This window comes from Microtus pennsylvanicus, chromosome 7 (assembly GCF_037038515.1).
Source record: "Microtus pennsylvanicus isolate mMicPen1 chromosome 7, mMicPen1.hap1, whole genome shotgun sequence".
NCBI lineage: Eukaryota > Metazoa > Chordata > Mammalia > Rodentia > Cricetidae > Microtus > Microtus pennsylvanicus.
The window spans coordinates 55,043,471-55,062,087 of NC_134585.1; the positions used below are offsets into that span (position 1 = coordinate 55,043,471).

The window sequence follows — 18,617 nt, forward strand, 5'->3', positions numbered from 1 at the left end:
AGTTCCCAGACTCTCGAGAGGACGGTGAGAATTGGGCAACCCCGAGGGTGATACAATGTACGCCTCCACTGTCCACACGGAGCTGGTCCCCATCCAGGCCTGTCTGTAGGCTGCAGCCGGCTGGGTCCCATAAGCAAAAGAGGAAACTATTTTTCTGAGGCTGAGATTCAAATGAGCTTGAATTTGCCTCCTCTTGAGAGCGTTGGAAGCAGCTGCTAAGGACTGAAACCATGAGATATGAGAGGGGAAAATGGGCTTGCGGATCTGGGGACAGCTTGGTTTGTATGCGCGCGTGCGTGTGCATACACACACACACACACACACACACGGTACATATATATGCACTCAGGCACATGCAACACACAAAAGTAAGAATTCTGGAGAAAGCAAACCAGCGGCACGTGCCTTATGCAGTGGAGGTGGAGGAGAGGGAGGGCAGACAGCCTTGCTTGGGTGGTTTAGGACAGCAGCAGGCCAGCAGTAGGACCTGGCGCGGGCAGCGGGTGGCCCCTTCCTTCCATCCTATGCCATGAGCCCAGTGCTTTCTGGACATTGCTTCATTGATTCTTCATGGCCTCCTTGGATGGGCGCATGGGTACATTCTGGTTTTAGAACTTTCACAGGCAGAAATAGCAGACACAGTCCTGTGGCTGGGTAGCAGGATTGGTCACATCTAGGCCTCATGCTCCAAAGCCAGTGCTCACAACTCTTGCCCGTTTACAACAGACAGCGCAGCTAGTCCTCAGAGGAGCGGCTGTGGAGGGGCAGGATGCCCACATGGGCTCCACGGGCCAGGGTGTGGTAGTGCCCGCATGGGCTCCACGGGCCCGGGTGTGGTAGTGCCCGCATGGGCTCCACGGACCCGGGCATGGTAGTGCCCACATGGGCTCCACGGACCTGGGCGTGGTAGTGCCCGCATGGGCTCCACGGACCCGGGCGTGGTAGTGCCCACATGGGCTCCACGGACCTGGGCGTGGTAGTGCCCGCATGGGCTCCACGGACCTGGGCGTGGTAGTGCCCGCATGGGCTCCACGGGCCCGGGTGTGGTAGTGCCCGCATGGGCTCCACGGGCCCAGGTGCATGCTTTCAGTTATTTCTCCAGTGCTTCTGAGTGTCATTTCCTCATGTAGTAAATACAGGGGATATCTTCTCATCGAGTGGTGACTGAGATGGCATGTTCACAGGAGCATTCTTATTAGAGAGGAGGTGGCGCTGGGAGTGTGGCTCAGTCGGTAGCGGGCTAATCTAGGATGTACAAAGCCCTAGATTTGATTCTCAGCACCACAACGAGCCAGGAGTGCTGGTGACAACTGGAATCCCAGTACTGGGAAGGTGAGGCAGGGAAATTAGAAGTTCAAGGTTGTCTTTGCTCAGAAAAGGAGGGATGGTGGGAGAGATAGGGCTAGGAAGTTCCAGCCCCAGGAGGAACACAGACTGCAGTTAGGAGGGGGGAACGGGAAGGAAGGAGGTGGTGTGGGAAAGGAGGGCGGGCTTGTGGCCCAGACCAGGCCCCAGACCCATCAAAAGCTCCACGCTGTGCCTTAGGGGTATTCAGAGCAGCAGGTGCGCGCTTTGTTGATCTATGGAAATGTGTGTTTGGGGAGAGCCACAGCTGTGTAAACGCCGTCTGCTCTGTTACCTCCGGAGAAGAGAGGCGCCCACACTGCCTGAAAGCCCTGCTTCATCACTTACTTATTTTTCTGTAAATTCCTGATGATAGCTCAGAGTAAACACGAGGTCAGGATGTGGTGTTAGCCTCTGGCCACTGGGTAGCCAGAAGGAGTCGCTGCAGGGTTCTTAGGTTTGGGGACAGGAGCTGGTTCTCTCTGTCCCTTCTGGGTCCCCAGGACCGAGCTCAGCCTTGGCAGCAAGCACTGTTACCCTCTGAGCCGACTCCCCAGCTGACAGGGTCTTACTGTAGCCAGGAGCCACTCTGTTGACCTGGATGACCTTGAGCTGGAAATAAAGGCTCGAGCCTTGCCTGGCTCCTTGGTTTGCTATTGGGATTTTCATTCAAGTGTAGTTGATTCTCAGCGCTGCTGACGCTGTATTTGCAAATCTGGTCTGTAACTACACAACTAACACTTACGCTCTTTTGTGGTTGTTCTCGTACGTGCACAGAGAAATGAACGGTTTGACTGGCAGCCCCTAAGCTTGCATTTCTAGCTGACAGACAACCAGATACTTGGCTTTTTTTTTTTGACAGTCCATGTCTCTCAAGCTGGCTTCAAACTCACTATAGAACTGAGACTGTCCTTGAACTACTTACCCTGTGTACTGAGATGACAGTCCCATTCTCACTATAGAACTGAGGCTGTCCTTGAACTACCTACCCTGTGTACTGAGATGACAGGCATGCCCCCACGCCCGGTTTTTGCAGTGCCAGGGCTTGAACTCGGGGCTTTATGTATTCTAGGCAAACACTCTACCAATTGAGTATATCCCTGGACCAAACCCATCTTTTAAAATTCACACTTAGTGCTGGAGAGATGACTCATCGGTTAAGAGCACTTGCTGCTCTTGCAGGGGACCCAGGTTCAGTCCCAGCACCCACATGGTCATTCCCAACTGTGTGTGACTCTCTCTAGCCTGGCCTCTTCTCCTGTGGGCACTGCACACTCTAAGATGAGTGAACCCACTCTGTTTTCATCCACTTACAAAGTTGTAAAGTGACCACCATCTTCAGCAAGTCAACAGACTCGCAGCCGGGATCGGAGATCTGGCTGGTCTTCCATCTCTCTCTCTCTGCCCCCTGACCTCTCTTGGATCTCTTTCAGAATGCCCAGGAGAACCATGGGCTGGCTGTGCCCACCCCTTCTGTCCCAGAAGACTTTGCAGACAAAGAAGTGGGAGGTAAGAGAACTCTGATCTTGTGGTTTCTTCATCTTTCTCCCTCCACCTGCTCCATCTCCCCAGCTGGAGGCAAAGTCAGAGCCCCGGGTGGGTGGTGGGAGATCTTCACAGTGGAGCTGGGAGGTGTGGAGAGCCAAGGTTGGCTAAGGCTCATTGGAGGACGTGGGGAAGGGGCGGGACCAGGTCACAACAGGACAGAAGGCAGCAGCAAGACCTCTGAGGTCAGACATGGATGGATGTAAGCCACTTCGTGTTAAGGTATCCATTCACACCTGGCCAGTGACATCCCACGTCACTCAGAGCAAAGGGTATGGAGGACTGCTGAGATCTCTCGCATAGTTTCCCTCCCCCTCTTCCCACCTCTGCCCGCGTGGGGTTTCCTTAATCTGCCTAGGCAGTTCTCACCCCAGGGTCTGCATCTCAGCCCCCTCCTACCATCTCTCTCCTCCGAGATCACCTTCTCAGTGGGGCCTTCCTAATAAGATGGCACCCCTCGGTACCCCTCCCCTCCTGATTTTATTACTACCTTCACCGTGGTAATGATTTACTAATGTATGGTGTTGGTTGTCTGTCTGGTTGACCCCTTAATGAATAAACTTCAGGGGTTGAGCATATAGCAAGGAAGCATGGGTGGAGGCCAGAGGATAACATCACCTAGCATGAACAGGGCCCTGGGTTTGATCCCTGGAACAAACAAGAATAAACTCCAGTGAGTAGCGTCTGTCTTGTTTATTGCTGTCGGGACCCCAGGAGCTCCAGGTCTAGGGGAGCCTTCCCAGGAGCCCTTCTCCAAGCTTGCGGCTCTCTCCTATTTTGAGGTGGTGAAAGGGAAAATACGTGTGGAGAAGGCTAGGGCCCAGGAGGAGAGGAATGTGGCTGCCGTCCAGGTGTCTGTCTCTGCAGCCACATTGCCCAGGGTACCTTCCTTCCTTTGCACTGTCACAGGCCAGAGCCTGCTGCAGAGGTCCTAGACCATGTGACAAATGGAGTGGGGGTCACCCTTTACAGTAAGAAGGGGACTGACGGCTCTTAGGACAGCTCAGGACACAGGTGGCATTGCTGCTTCCTCAGTCAGGTTTAGGATGAAAAGGGTTGAAGAACTAGTGTTTCTTTTGACCAACTGTGCCAGGCACAGAGATTGGCTTTGGGTTGGAAAGATGGCTCAGCAGGTGACCAACCAGAGCTGAGCCAAGTTTAGTCTCCAGAAATCACATGGTGGGAGGAGAGAACTTACTCCCATAGCTGTCCTCAGACTGCCTCAGCCATGCCATGGTAAACCCCCCCCCCCCCCACCACACACACACACACACACACTAAAGAAAGAGACCGAGAAAAGGAAAGCCTTGTTAAGAGAGGGAGGGAGGGGGACGGAGGTGGCTCCACCCCACATCTCTGCCTTCTTTCTCCCAGGTACCAGCTCACTCGTCAATGGCAACCTCCGACTCTACAGCTCTGTGGGCGACCTGAGGCCCGCACACTATGAACTGGACTCTTCCATCCCGCCACCTCCCCCAGGCCCAGCTCCAGGGCCACCCCAGGAAACTTCACAGCCTCCAGGGGAGTCCCCTCCACCACCGCCTCCTGCTGTCCCTCCCCCTCCTCCTCCCCTGCTGGTGGAACCCCCGCCCCCACCCAGCACAGCCCCACCTCCACCCCCGGTACTGGACACCTTATCTCCCTCCTCTGCCCTCTCCCCGCCATCAACACCGACCCCTCCAGACTTCATCCCCCCTGCCCCGCCATCAGCTTTTCTAAACCCCCCTCCACCTTCTTTGCCAGCCCCAGGACCCCCAACTCCAGTCTCTCCTCATACAACTGGACCGTGTCTCTTCCCCACTGGGGGTATTATCAAGTGGAAATCCGAAGTAGCACTCAATGGCAGGCAGCCAGAAGACCCCAGAACCAGCCCCCCCAAGAGCCCTGCTGCACTAAAGGGGCCTAGCCCCGAATCCCACCTCACCTTCCCCAGGTCATTCAAGGTGCCTCCCCCAACTCCAGTCAGGACCTCATCTATCCCGGTTCAGGAAGTGCCAGGGGCTTCCCCTGAGGAGGAAGCCAGTCTGAAGGCCTCTACCCACCTCCCGCCGCCCTCCAGCTTCAGTGTCCGCCCTGCATCTCAGGTTTACCCTGACAGGGCCCCAGAGCCAGAGCACACGCCAGAGCCCAGGCTTGAGACACCAGGCAACCCAAGGCTCGGGCAGCCTGAACCCCAGACAAACGGACAAGCTGGAGTTCCACCCCCAGCTCCTCCTTTGCCTCCACCTGCTCCCCCACTCCCTCCACCAGCACCCTCCCTGCCCCCAGCTGCTCTTCCCTTGCCCCCACCTGCTCCCCCACTCCCTCCACAAGCACCTTCCCTGCCCCCAGCTGCTCCTCCCTTGCCTCCACCTGAGCAGGCAGTCCCTCCATCTTCTGGATTTATGAAGACCCCAAAATCCAGCTCACCTACTCTCAACCCCAAACCCAACCCCCCCACTCCGGAGGACACAGCCTCGTCAGAACCCGTTGACTGGAGGGACCCCCGGCAGATGGAAAAGCTTCGAAGTGAGCTGGCAGCCTATCTCTGTGGGACCAGGAAAGAGGATCGGTCACTCAGCCACAGGCCAGTCCCTAAGGTGGCCTTGAAGGACAGCGAGAGCAAGAAGGACCCTAGCCTGGCAGAGGAGGCTCCTCCAAGCCTGCCTGAGAAGACAGACCCCTGTGGTCCTGAGAAGAGTAACTCCAGCAACAGCCTGCCAGAGAGAGAAGCCACCAGCAGCCTGACCCTACCCCCTGTGGACTACATCCCCCAGGATACTCCAGCCCCCAGTGTCAAGCAGATCCGCAATGAGCTAGAGGCTCGGTTTTCCTCCTCAGCGGAGAAAGAAGCCAAGCCTAGCATAGCATCCCTGCCTCCCAAACCCCGGCTGGAAGGGAGAAGAACTTTTGAAAACGGGACTGATCATGGCAGATTCCATAAGCCTGTCACCAGGAATCCACCCCAGCAGTCTGCCACTGCTATGCCGGCCACACCACCCAAGGCCACACCTGGGTCAGCCACACCATTCAAGCCCACGCCTGGGCAGGCCATACTTCCTAAGGCCACACCTGGGCCAGCCTTACCACTCAAGCCTACACCTGAGCAGGCCACCTCGCCCAAGGACACACCTGGGCAGGCCACAGCACCCAAGGATACACCTGGGTTGTCCATCCCATCATCTCAGCAGGTGGCGGAGAAAGACCTTGTCCCAGTGAGACACAGAGAAAAGCCAGAACCTCAAGCAAATGCAGCGGCCACCCAACTGCCCACAAACGGAGCCCGCTCCCCTCCTGCCCTCCCACCGAAGATGTCCACTGGAGGAGAGGAGGTACCGTTTCTGTACAGATCCCACCGCAGCCAGAACAGCCACAGCCGAGGGGTTGCTGTGGTGATTCCCACTCGGGCCAAAGGGGAGGCCACAGACTCAGGGGGACTGGCGGACGAAAAGGAGCCTGAAAACCATCCAGCCAAACCTTTTGCCCCAGTCCAGCCTGCTGACCAACTCCTCAGACACCCGGTGACTGGGGAGGTGGTGGAGCGGGGCTCCCCAATGGCCCTGCTCCTCGCAGCCAGGCAGAGGGCACAGAAGAACAGGCCTGGGGGCACTGCAGGGACTGCGATGGGACCGGGAAGGTCCTCTCTGCCAGGAAGTCTCCGTGACCATGGCAACCAAACGGAGGCCAGCTCTGATACCATCTTTTACAGAGGTAGTCGGCCCAACTCCTTCCTTGTGGTCCCTAAGGTACCCAGTGAGACAGAGGGCTCCCACCTGACCTCAGCACGGCCCGCTGGAGCCAGTCAGTGGAAGCCCCAGCAGGGACGAGACACACAGGGCCCAGAGCCAACCCATAGGCATGGATGGACCAAGGCCGAGTCCCACGCCGCTGTGACCCGGGAAAGACACGCTCCCTCAAGCTTATCCCAGGGCCGCGCCCTTCCCAAATCCTTCTCTTCTCCGCCCTCTCCTTCCTACAAGAAGGAAGAGGAAGAAGAGGAGTTCAGCTTTGATATTATTCCGCCACCGCCAGAGTTTAGCAATGACCCTGAACCCCACGCTGGGCTGCAGCATCAGGACCGTCGCGGGTCCCCACCCAGGAACAACTACTCGGACTTGGGGCAGCCCCTGGACTTGGGGTCTGGGGCCAATCCGGCTCGCGGCTCCTCGCGCTTTGCCGGCACTCAATACTCCGGGCTCGGGGGCCTGGATCGCTTCTCCGGCAGCGGACGCTCGCTCATCAAGAAGCGCCTGTACGTCGGGGAGCCCCACCGCAACCCCGGGACTCCCCGCGGCGCCACTGGCCGCAGCATGAGCTCCCCTAACTGCTTCGGACCGCAGCCGGGAGGTCCTGAGATGCGACGGGTCAACTCGGGGGGCCGCGTGGCCCCCGGAGGCCTGCACGCACGGAGGCTGTCGCTGGAGGGCGCCCGCGGTTCAGCCGAGGCCAAGTACAAGACGCCCGGCGGGGGCGGCGGTGGTAGTGGCGGCAAAGCTGGGGACTATGGCTTCATCCCTGCCAAAGGTAGCAGGTGAGCTGGGGAAGGATCTCCGGGGGTTTGTGACCAGGGATGCGTGAACAGAGGTAATGCCAAGGCCACGTCCCTAGCTTGCAACTAAGAGAGAAGGGAGAAAGGCTCAGATACATGGAGAGGGTGCTGTTGGCTGGCTCCTTTCTTCCCAATACATCTCTTCACTCCCCTCTCGCCCTCTGGAGGTTCAGGGCTTCAAATCAGTGTAGAAGAAAGGGAGACCTAGTGGACTCAGGAGGAAAGATGGATCCGGATGGAGGCAGGGAGTAAAGGAGTCTGAGTGAGCAGAGGGTACCAGGGGTGTTCTGCGGTCAGAAGGGCTTGTCTGATGCGCTTGGTCCCACCCTGGAGTTCAGAAGTTCATCACATCACAGTTTAAAATGTTCTGTTCTTGGGGAGGTGGGTAGAAGGGGTCCATGCGAACCTTCACCACTCCCCCTTTACACTCCCTCCAGGTCTCCCCACTATGGAAGCCCCATCAATACGTTCACGGTGAGGCCAGGGACACGCCATCCCATCTCCTACGCCTACTCTGGAACCCATCGGAAAGCTGCCTCCTGAGCTGTGGTTCACTTTGCTGACTTCTAAGGGGTTGGATTGGGGCAGCTGTTGTGTGGGGGGTGGGAGGTCACTCTGGGTATTATAGGTCCCAGCACAGACACCACTGAGAGCCTTTGTTCTCAAAGACAGAACAGACAGACAGGCGGTGTGTGAGTGGCAGAGGTCTGTGGAAGATGGAAACATGTCTGTCTCGAAAGCACCAAGGGACGGCTTGGCTATGTACTATGGGCAGATGGGGGTGGGAGGGGGAAGGAGGAGCTTTCTGGGCCTGCGCCTTGTCTCTGCTATCTGGTACTGTCTGCTTTACCAAGGTTTATTGAAACCAGTTTACACGCAGGTTCTAAAAGAAGGGCTGGGCCCCAAGTCTGAATTGAAACCCATGGGGGTGACATTTGTATGTCAGAGCCTCACACTGTGCCTGTACCCCCGAACATGTAGCAGGTGGTCTCCTCTGCACTTGGAGATGCCATCAAGACTGCTTGCACAGTACAGAAGCCTATGCACTGGTTAGGTCGAGGGTGGGATCCTTGCTCCTTGGCCATGGCACTTACCCATGAGAGAGCTTGGGATGGGGGGTAGGCTTGCTTTTCCATCCAGGCCCAAGAAGTCCTGATGGGGGGTAGACCCAAGGAGTCACAAGGTCCAGAAGTGTGCTGCCAACATGGAGACAGGTCTTGGACAATCAAGGGTAGTGTGCTAAGGCCAGTTCAGAGCAGGAGCAACCTGTCAGGATAGTCACCATCTGTCCTCTGCCTGGGCAGGGAATTGGGATATATTCTAGTATATGTCTTGGGTTATGTCAAATACATGAGGAACAGTAGTTAGTTCTTCAGGTGGGGACTGGCTGGATTCCTGTGAACAGGTCAAGGCAGGTAAGAAAGGAAGGGCAGAGGAATGGCCCACCTCACAAGAACAGAAGAAAGACAAGAGGAAGCCCCCTGTGGGGGAGCAGCCCCCTGTGGGAGGAGCTCTTGGACCTTTGTGATCTGTGGCACTAGCTGAAGTACTAGGTGGATGGCACCCAGCTGGTTCAAGCAGGGTGAGGGACTCCCTGTATTCATGAAGCCAAGCTCATCAACACAGCACTGGCCTCTGACTGCTTCCCTAAGCAGTGCTATGGAGTGTCCTGGGGTGGGTGAGGAAGGGCTTGGTCTCACTTGGCATGGGAAATGAACAGCCAGTTTGGACTGGCCCCTGCTCTGCAGCTGGTGATTGGTGACTTGGAGCTCCCCAGGCATCATGGGGCTCTGGAGAACTCAGCTGGATGGTGCCAAGTACAGGGCTCCGGGCCGAGGGGTAAAGCCAGATAAACTGTCCTTAACAAGTTTGATTTTCTGAGTCTGTTTCTTCTTCTGGGCCCGGCGGTAATCCTACCTCAAGCCGCCGCGAGGAATGGAGGCAGCCACGGTTCAGATCCTGGGCCAGTTTAAAACCTGGCACTGTGGTACAAACCTCCAATTCCAGCACTGAGGAAGTGCAGGCAGGAGAAAGACAGTTTAAGGCCAGCTGGACTACATGAGATCTCACCTCTAAGACAAAAAATACAAGGATTTGTGAACAGAAGTAAAAATACAGTTTAGAAGAGGTGAGACAGCTGGGCAGTGGTGGTGCATGCCGTTAGTCCTAGCACTCGGGGGGCAGAGGCAGGTGGATCTCTGAGTTACAGGACAGCTAGGACTGTTGTTACATAGAGAAACCCTGCCTCGAAAGACATAAATAAATAAATAAATGAATAAATAAATAAAATGCCTGCCTTGCCAGCATAAGGACCTGAGTTCAGTCCTAGGTGGAGGGGATGGCTCAGCCCATGAAGGCCTTGCTTAAAACCTGGTCCCAGAGCCCACACTAAACCACTGTGCTTGGTGCCTGCTTGTAGTCCTGGCACTAAGACGGGGGTCTCTGGGACTCTAGGCAGACAGCCTAGGCCTAATGTTTAAGCCCCAGGTCAATGAGAGAACCTGTCTCGAGGTGGACAACCTTCCTAAGGGTTACACCAGAGGCTGTCCTACAGATGTCACACACATACAGACAAAGGAACACACAAAAACATGGAGTTTTTTTTAAAGGGTTGGTGAGATGCCTCGGTGGGTGAAGCAAGTTGCTTTCTGGTCTGAAAACCTGAGTATGATCCCTGAGAGCCTCGTGGTAGAAGGTGAGAACTGACCCGGCAAGTTGTCCTATGACTCGACATGTTCCTCCCTGCTCTTGAGCACAGAATAAAACACAAACAAAAGGTTGGCCAGGGTGGGGTCAACCCAGCACCTGGGAGGCAGAGGCAGGAAGATCTCTATTCAAGACCAGCAAAGGCTACACAGTGAGACTCTATCTCAGAAAAAAAATATGTGTGTGTGTGTATATACACATGTGTGTGTATACATATGGGCCTGGAGATGTGGTTTTAGTGGTAGAGTGCATTGGTTTCTATCTCTAGCAAGTCAGGAAATTGAGATAGGAGGATCACTATGAGTCCAAGGTCATCCTGGGATACATAAGCCCACATCATATAAAAAGGCATTTAGGGATATAGCTTCATGTAGTGCTGTCAGAGTACCTAAAACACGGGTCCATGCAAACTGTAGCGCTCTTATATTATCATTGGTCCATGTAGTGCTGTCAGTACATAAAACACTGGGGTCCATGCAAACTGTAGCGCTCTTATATTACCATTGGTCCATGTAGTGCTGTCAGTACATAAAACACTGGGGTCCATGCAAACTGTAGCGCTCTTATATTACCATTGGTCCATGTAGTGCTGTCAGTACATAAAACACTGGGGTCCATGCAAACTGTAGCGCTCTTATATTACCATTGGTCCATGTAGTGCTGTCAGTACATAAAACACTGGGGTCCATGCAAACTGTAGCGCTCTTATATTACCATTGGTCCATGTAGTGCTGTCAGTACATAAAACACTGGGGTCCATGCAAACTGTAGCGCTCTTATATTACCATTGGTCCATGTAGTGCTGTCAGTACATAAAACACTGGGGTCCATGCAAACTGTAGCGCTCTTATATTACCATTGGCTGAAAACCCCCGATGTGGCAGCCATAGCCACCAACACTAACATAACCCTGACGGCTGGGAAAGTCCGCTCCTTCTCTAGTTGCTCACTACGGTCCTAGCATCCGCGGGTGTGTAAGCCGTGTTTGCATTTCATTGATGAGGAAACCAGGCCTCCAACGCAGGAATCAAGTCGCTCCAAATAGCCAGCCTGACTCACTCTGTGTTTCATCACAGCTGCCTTCCTTCCAGCCTCTCCCTCTGGCTCAGCCTTTCCTCTGTACGTACAGCTCCCCACTCTACACCCTCCGTTCACCCAACACTGCAGGGCGGGGGAGGAGAGCCGGGAAAGCCACTCTGCAATTGTGGGCGGCTGAGGTTGACGCTTGTGTGCCTAGGTCTGCTTGGCCACACCTTAGCTGCAGAAGCCTCTCTGTGTGACCCAGCCTGGTCTAAAGCAGCAAGGGCAAGTTTTAAGGATGCCTGTATTTGGAGCCCAGGTCTGCCATCCCTTAGGGTCAAGCTTAGCTTTCTCTGAGACAGACTCAAGAAAGCAAGCCTCCCTCAGTGGCGGATAAAGACTCCATATCTGGTTCCCCCCAACAACCCGTCGTGCTTTTTTTTTCCCAGACAGGGTTTCTTGTAGCCCAGGCTAGACATGAACTTGCTACATTGCAAAGGCCAGCCTTGAACTCCCTATCCTCCTGCCTCCACCTTCCGCTGCTTGGTGTCAAATGCCCAGCTGTTTCATTTATTGTCTACATTTCTGCAGTGCTGGGGACTAAAGCCAGTGGGACAGAGGTCTTTTTGGACCCAAAAGGTGAGGGCTGCGCTGCCAAGCGGTCCTGTCCTGACCTGCCAGCTCCACCCACCTACCCTCGCATCTATGCCCCCTTTCATCTCTACAGCTCTACAGCTGGTGCCCATCATTAGTCAGCTGTCTGGATGGGTGGCCACTGAGAGCTGGGCCTCATCCTGTACCTCCTTCCAGGTGCAGCAGACTTGCTTTGGGACCTCTTTGGTTGCTCTTAGCCAGGAAGGTGAGAGAAGAGTGTGGGGCAGGGACCCGTGGTAGCCTTGGGACTGGAACTGTGCAGGAGAAGGGCCACTATTTGCATGCCTGTCACATTCCAACACCTGACAAAGACACTTGTCGTGACCGGCGCAAGCATTCTGCTGTTGTACATTGGTGACATCTCTTGGACATTTAATGCTGCTTCTGACATTCGCTCTCACCTGATTTCCCCGGCAGAAGGCAGGAGAGTGCAGCCCCCTGCAGTTTGCTCTGGTGTCCTCCCTGCACCCTGTGAGTACGTACATGCAGCTCGCATCAGCCAGCAGGTGGCGCTGTGCTCACAGCTGCCTGTTGACCTGGTTTGCCCTGGGTATGGGATGCAGTAGGGGACTTGTGAAAATAAGCTTCTGGGGCTAATTTCTAACAGGTTCCCAGGTACACATCTGAGAGGCACACATCTCAGCCCTCTCAGAGGAAACTACAGTTCCCACAGTACAAATGACCTTCCCAGGCCACACAGCTGGAGAGGTGGGAACTCCCTCCTTTCTGCCCTCTGTACCCGTGGCAGCATGGTGGATGTGGGTGTGCCTGTACCTGTCCAGATTCTTGTTCCAAGAAGGAAGAGGGAGCTGGGCAGTAGTGGCACATGCCTTTAGTCCCAGCACTTGTAAGGCAGGCAGATCTCTGAGTTCGAGCCAGCCTGGTTCCAGGGACAGGCTCCAAAGCTACAGAGAAACCCTGTCTAAAAAAAAAAAAAAGGAATGAAAAGAAGGGTAAAGGGAGAGATAATTTGGGAACAGCCAGGAGCAGGGCCACTGTTAGACCAAGAGCAATTCCCTGGAATCCACACTGTTCAGAGGCATTTTGATTCCACATCTAGTCTCACATGGGCATCAGCTCGCTCTGTACTGTCCCTTTGGCAAGCCCCCCCCCCCAACACACGCACTTCGTGTATGCGGGATGGAAGCCAGGGCCATGCGTATTTGGAGCAGGCAAGTGCTCTACCCCAGAACTACATTCCCAGCCAGAAGCCCTCAAACTCCCGATGCTAGAAGGGCCCCACTGATCTCTTTTTAGTCTTCCCCAAGGAACTGTCCTTAGAGTGCTGTTGCCCAAGGCCATGCCCCTCCCACAATTGCTGACAGTCCTTTGCTCAGTCAGAGCAGTCCTGGAGGGTCGTGGCAGCTGGGGGGGGATTCATTTAGAGCACAGGCAGTCCCTCTGCCCACCCTTCCCCCTCCCCTGACAACCCTAGGGCACTTCCAAAAGACTACACAGCAGCCTCAGCCTCCAGAGGGCTGCTCTCACAGCCGCTGGTTCAGATCCAGGCACTGGTATAAGTGCCTCGCCCATGTTCTTACATGGGGTGCTCCTGACAACCCCAGGACACAGCACCTCCATCATGAAACGGTGAAGAAACCTGTCCCTAGGTCAGAGCTGTGGGGCAGAGCCAGGATTCCTGTGTGAATAGTCAAGCTCCGGGCCTTGCAGGTTTGGAAACCCTCTCCTGGAACATTCAGAGAAATCACACAGCTTTCGGCAGTGAAGATGTGTTCTAGCCTGGGGAGCCTCTGCTGCTCACACGTCTTTTCTAGCACTTTCTTCTTGGCACCTGGACGCACACACAGTCCTGGTGTTAGATTTAAGTTCAATACCCTTGTCTTGGGGGTTTGGTCCCCAACAGGACAGTGGCAACTGTCTGGAGACAGTTTCGCTGATGATTGTGAAGAAGCCCACCAGCCATCAGTAGGGAAGGCCAGGAATGCTAGGAAGCCAAGGTCCCAGGGCTGGTCCCCAGAATAGAGCCCCAGGTGTCAGTGCACTGAGGATTAGGAACCTTCTGCTCCTAGCTAGAGAGATGGCTCAGAGGGAAAAGCTGCTTGCCACCAAACCTGATGACTTAAGCTTCATCCTTGGCACACACATGGTGGATGGAGATCAGAGTCCTTCAGGCTGTCTCCTGACTCTACAGGTGTTGTGGTGCATGCAACACACACAAAGAAATTTTACCAGCATGGTCTACATAGCAAGAGTTATAGGCCAGCCAGAGCTATACAATGAGACTTTGTCTTGCAGCCTGGCTCATTGTGGTCCTACCCTGAGGGAGTACCAGTGTGAAAATACTTAGAAGCACACTTTGGTGCTCAGGGATGCCTGATGGGGACCGAGACAAACAAGCAGCTTCTTTCACGATCCTGAAGATTACCTTTTACTGCAGCTGGGCTCAGGGGGCATACAGCTTCAGGCGGCCGGCATGGCGGAGCTCTAAAGGCCCGCTTTCCTTGGCCACGGGTCCTCCCTTCTTTCCAGCTCCTCTGTAACTATACACACCCAAGAGAGAAGGGTCAGGGGCTCTCTCCAGGCCAAGGCCATCTCTGTGTGACAAGGACTCCAAGGAGCAAGAACACTATGACCAAAAGCAACTTGGAGAGACGGCTTTATTTGACTGAAAATTCTAGGAGAATTCTAGGAGAATCCATAATGACAGGTTCAGGGAGGCAGGGTAGCAGGTGGCAAGAAACTGAGAGACCACATCACATCCATACAAAAGAGACAGTGAACTAGAATCGGCCTGATGCCATAAGCTCCCAAAGCCTACTCCAGGGACATACTTCCTCCAGCAAGGCTGCACCTCCGCATGGTTCCGTACCTTCCCCCCAAACACTCTCCTCAACTGGGGACCTGTGGGAAACGCGGCTCATTCAAACCATTATCAAGATACCCTGCTTTTTTTTTTTTGAGACAGGGCTTCTCTGTAACTTTGGAGCCTGTCCTGGAACTAGTCTTGTAGATGAGGTTGGCCTCAAACTCACAGAGATCCACCTGCCTCTGCCTCCTGAGTGCTGGGATTTAAAGGTGTGTGTCACCATTGCCCAGCTTTCCTAGCCTAGATTTTGACAGTAGCCTTGTTGTGTGTGGGGAGGTTACTTTGAGACAGGATTTCATGTAACCAAGGCTAGTCCAGAACTATCTATGTAGCTGAAGATGGTCTTGATTTTCTGCCTCCATCTCCCAAGTGCTGGGATTAGACATCTGTGATACCACACACCTGGCTTAGTCAGTGCTGGGGATGGAACCCAGGCCCTTGTTCATGCTAAGGAAGTGCTTTACCAACAGAATTATATTCTCAACCCCCCACTTTTTAATTTTTTTAAAAAAGATATATTTTATGTTTGAGTGTTTTGCCTGCATGTATGTGTGCCATGTGCATGCAGTACCTGAGCTAACCAGAAGAGGGCATCTGATCTCCTGGAACTAGAATTAGGAATGGTTTGGGGCCACCAAGCAAACTTGGTCCTCTGGAAGAACAGCCAGTAAGTCATCTCTCCAGCTGTGGCCCTAGTTTCTTTTCTTGAGGCTGGACCTTGCTATATAGCCCAGGAAACTGTTGGTGTGTTTTAAGACACGGTCTCACTAAACTCTATCTCCCTCATGCGGGAACTAATGGTGTGCAGCGGCAAGCCTGGAAGATCTTGCACTACAGGCAATTCTCCTGTCATAGCTTCCAGAGTGCTGGGGTTGTAGGTGTGTATCACTGCACTTAGCTTCCCCAGGAAATGTTATCCCATGTTAATGCAGCACAGCTGCTAGTGTCTGGGGACCCCGGAACACCACATCTTACCAGGTAAAAAACATACACAGTCAATGATCCCCGTTACCACAATGGTCATATGTCTAGGGGGTTAATGGAGGACAGGAAAGGCCAGGCCACCGTGCTGAGAAAACAGTGCCTGAGCCCAAGCTGTGGTCACAGAGAACCTCAGCCTTAGCCCTTCGAGTAACCTAGGCGGTTTCTCTCCTGGGGTCCCCACAAAACTAAGCCATGGATAATAGAGGGGGCCTTGCAGCTCCCATTCACACCCTGATGACTCCAGAGCTCTTCCCGGAGCTCCAGAATTTCCACATGGCCGTCTGGCGTCATCTCACGTCTGACAACTGCACAGCTGAACTGAGTCCCATCTGGCTAACCCTGCTTCTGCCTCGGGGTCCCAGCCACGAAAAGGCACTAACCTCTTCCTTCATGCTCTATTCTCATGGCCCCATCTATTCTTCCCCTCGCAGCTAGGCCCCCCGACACAGCTGCATGTGTTTGTTTCTCCCCAGCCAGCCCGACTCCCACACGGAAGTGCTCGTGTCCATGCTCCGGCTCTGCCGTGCGTCTCTGTGCTTGGTTTGCTTTACCTGTTCTGCCACAGGCTTCTGCTACAGAACTCTGGCTGGCCTAGACTCACTATGCATCCCAGGGTTCTCAAACTTGGCAGACTGAAAAATCCTTTAACCTTGACTTCTTGGGTGTTGGAATTAAAGGTCTTAAGAGAGACTATTAAAATTAAAATTCTTAGCCGGGCAGTGGCAGCGCACTCCCAGCACTTGGGAGGCAGAGGCAGGCGGATCTCTGTGAGTTTGAGACCAACCTGGTCTACAAGAGCTAGTTCCAGGACAGGCTCCAAAGCTACAGTGAAACCCTGTCTCAAAAAACTGAAAAATTAAAATTAAAAAATTAAAATTCTCTTTCTCAAGGGAACAGGGAGGAAAGCCTTTAGGCCCTTCCCTGACCATCCTCCTCTGACCTCTCAGGAATGGAACCCACACCAGCACATGTGCATACTCACATTCACAAAAGAATACTATATGTGCATATATAATATATACATATATATTATATATACATGTAGTATATATACATACTACATAGAGACATACATACATACACAGAGAGAGAAAGAAACAGGAATTATCTCTGAGGCTTTACCTTTCTTGGGCATTTTGCTTCTTACTTTCTAGTTCATTTACACAAATCCAACTAGGAAACATGCCCACAATGTGTTTTCTAGTCACTAGGCACGGTGTTGCACACCTGTGACCCCAGCACTGGGGAGCTGGAGGCAGGAGGAGCTCAAGGCCAGTTTGGCTGCAGTTGTCTGGAGACAGCTGAGGTTCTTCTTCTAGCCTCTACCTTCTAAGCACTGGGCTGTCAGAGACAGGTCATCAGTCCAGCTCTCAAGGCTATCTAGTTGTCCAAGGCTGTCTTGAGACCTTGTTTTGGAGAACAAAAACCAACACCCCATGAGAGGGAGTTGGAAGGAGTGGAAGCCTCATTTTGTTCTCACCGTCCTCCAACTGTCTAAAGAACACAGCCCACAGAGTAATAAATACACTACTGATAGCAGCCCCACAAGGGGCTGGAGAGAAGACTCCCTGGCTAAGAGCACTGGCTGCTCTTGTAGAGGACCCAGCACCCACTCGGCAGCTCATAACTGTCTGTAATTCCAGCTCCAGGGGTTCTGACACCCTCTTCTGGATTCTGTGAGTGCTTCACACAAAGCACAGGCATGTGCAGGCAAGCCATCTGTACACATAAAATATTAATAAATAAATCTTTTTAAAATTAAATAGGGGCTGGAGAAATGACTCAGTGGTTAAGAGCACTGGCTGCTCCTCTATGGGACCTGGGTTCCGTTCCCAGCATCCACATGGCAGCTCATGGCTGTCTAGAACTCCAGTTCAGGGCTCCATGGCCCCAGGCACACATGTGATGCACATATATGTATGCGAGCAAAATATCCATACACATAAAATAAATAAAACTTTTTAAAATTAAGATAGATTGTGTCTGACCCGAGGAAGGGAATGAAGGGAAAGTCACTTTGCTTGATCTCTTTAGCCATCGGGGAGGAGGCACATGCTGTCCCTGGGGAGCTGAGGGGAGCTCAGTCCATGAGAACTCGGTTTCAGGAGCAGCTAGTTTCATACATGTGGACACCAGGGTAGATCCTGGCCAGAATGAGCAGCTGCTGCCAGGCAGTCCCGGGAAGGCGAGAACCCCAGGCTCAGACAATATCCTGGCTCACTCCTCAGCGGGGCTGTCTGCTAGGGATGCCATCCAAACATGGCTCTGTGGGAAAGCTCCTGCCATTAGCTTAATAAGCACAAAATGAAACGCTTCTCAAATACTGTTTTTCGCTTATCAGATTGGCAGGAGATTAAAACACATGGTTCTGGCTACAGTGTGGGAAAAGCGGGCTCTGTTTTCTCCTGGAGGGAGGCTAATGCGCTACAACGCTAGCAAGGGCATTTGGCAGAGGCCGCTGCCTCAAGCAGCTCAGGTTGCTGGAACACAGCTCGTCTACTGAAACTTAGGGACCTGGAAAACTGAATTCTTACAGGTTCTGAGGCTTGGAGCCCGACATCCAGGCAGACTGGTGTCCAGTGAGGGCTTGCTTTCTGGTTCACAGCGGGTGCCTGCTCTGTCCTTGTACTGCAGAAGGGACTGGACAGGTTCCACTTTCTGTTTTTGAGAGTGCATGAGGTAGAACCAGGGACTTGCACATACCAGGTAAGTACGCGCTCCACCACTGAGCTGCAGCCCTGCCCCATCAGGGGCCTCTACTGTAACAGTGGTAATCTCATGAAGGAAGGCTGGGATCTGGTGACCTCATCGCCTCTCTAAAGTGTTATAATACCACCCTCTTGGCAATGGGTTAGGACACAAGTATTCACCCTCTGAAAACCAGCACTGGACTGAGAGATACCTCAGCAGTTAGGACTACTTGCTGCTCAGTCCTGAGGATGGGAGTCCAGATCCCAGCACCCACAATCCAGCAGTTCACAAATGCCTGAACTCCAGCTCCAAGGGCTC

The 18,617-nt window shown here is 53.7% G+C and overlaps 1 protein-coding gene across 1 annotated transcript; it reads left to right on the forward strand.

The window, feature by feature from the left end:
* The first annotated feature begins 1,022 nt into the window (after positions 1 to 1,022).
* Positions 1,023 to 9,692, forward strand: C7H6orf132 (chromosome 7 C6orf132 homolog). Its single transcript, XM_075979147.1, has 5 exons — positions 1,023 to 1,076; positions 2,778 to 2,853; positions 4,264 to 4,368; positions 4,573 to 7,399; positions 7,855 to 9,692. The coding sequence occupies exons 1-5, from the start codon at positions 1,023 to 1,025 to the stop codon at positions 7,958 to 7,960; spliced, it is 3,168 nt and encodes a 1,055-aa protein (XP_075835262.1). The 3' UTR covers positions 7,961 to 9,692.
* Positions 9,693 to 18,617: the final 8,925 nt, after the last annotated feature.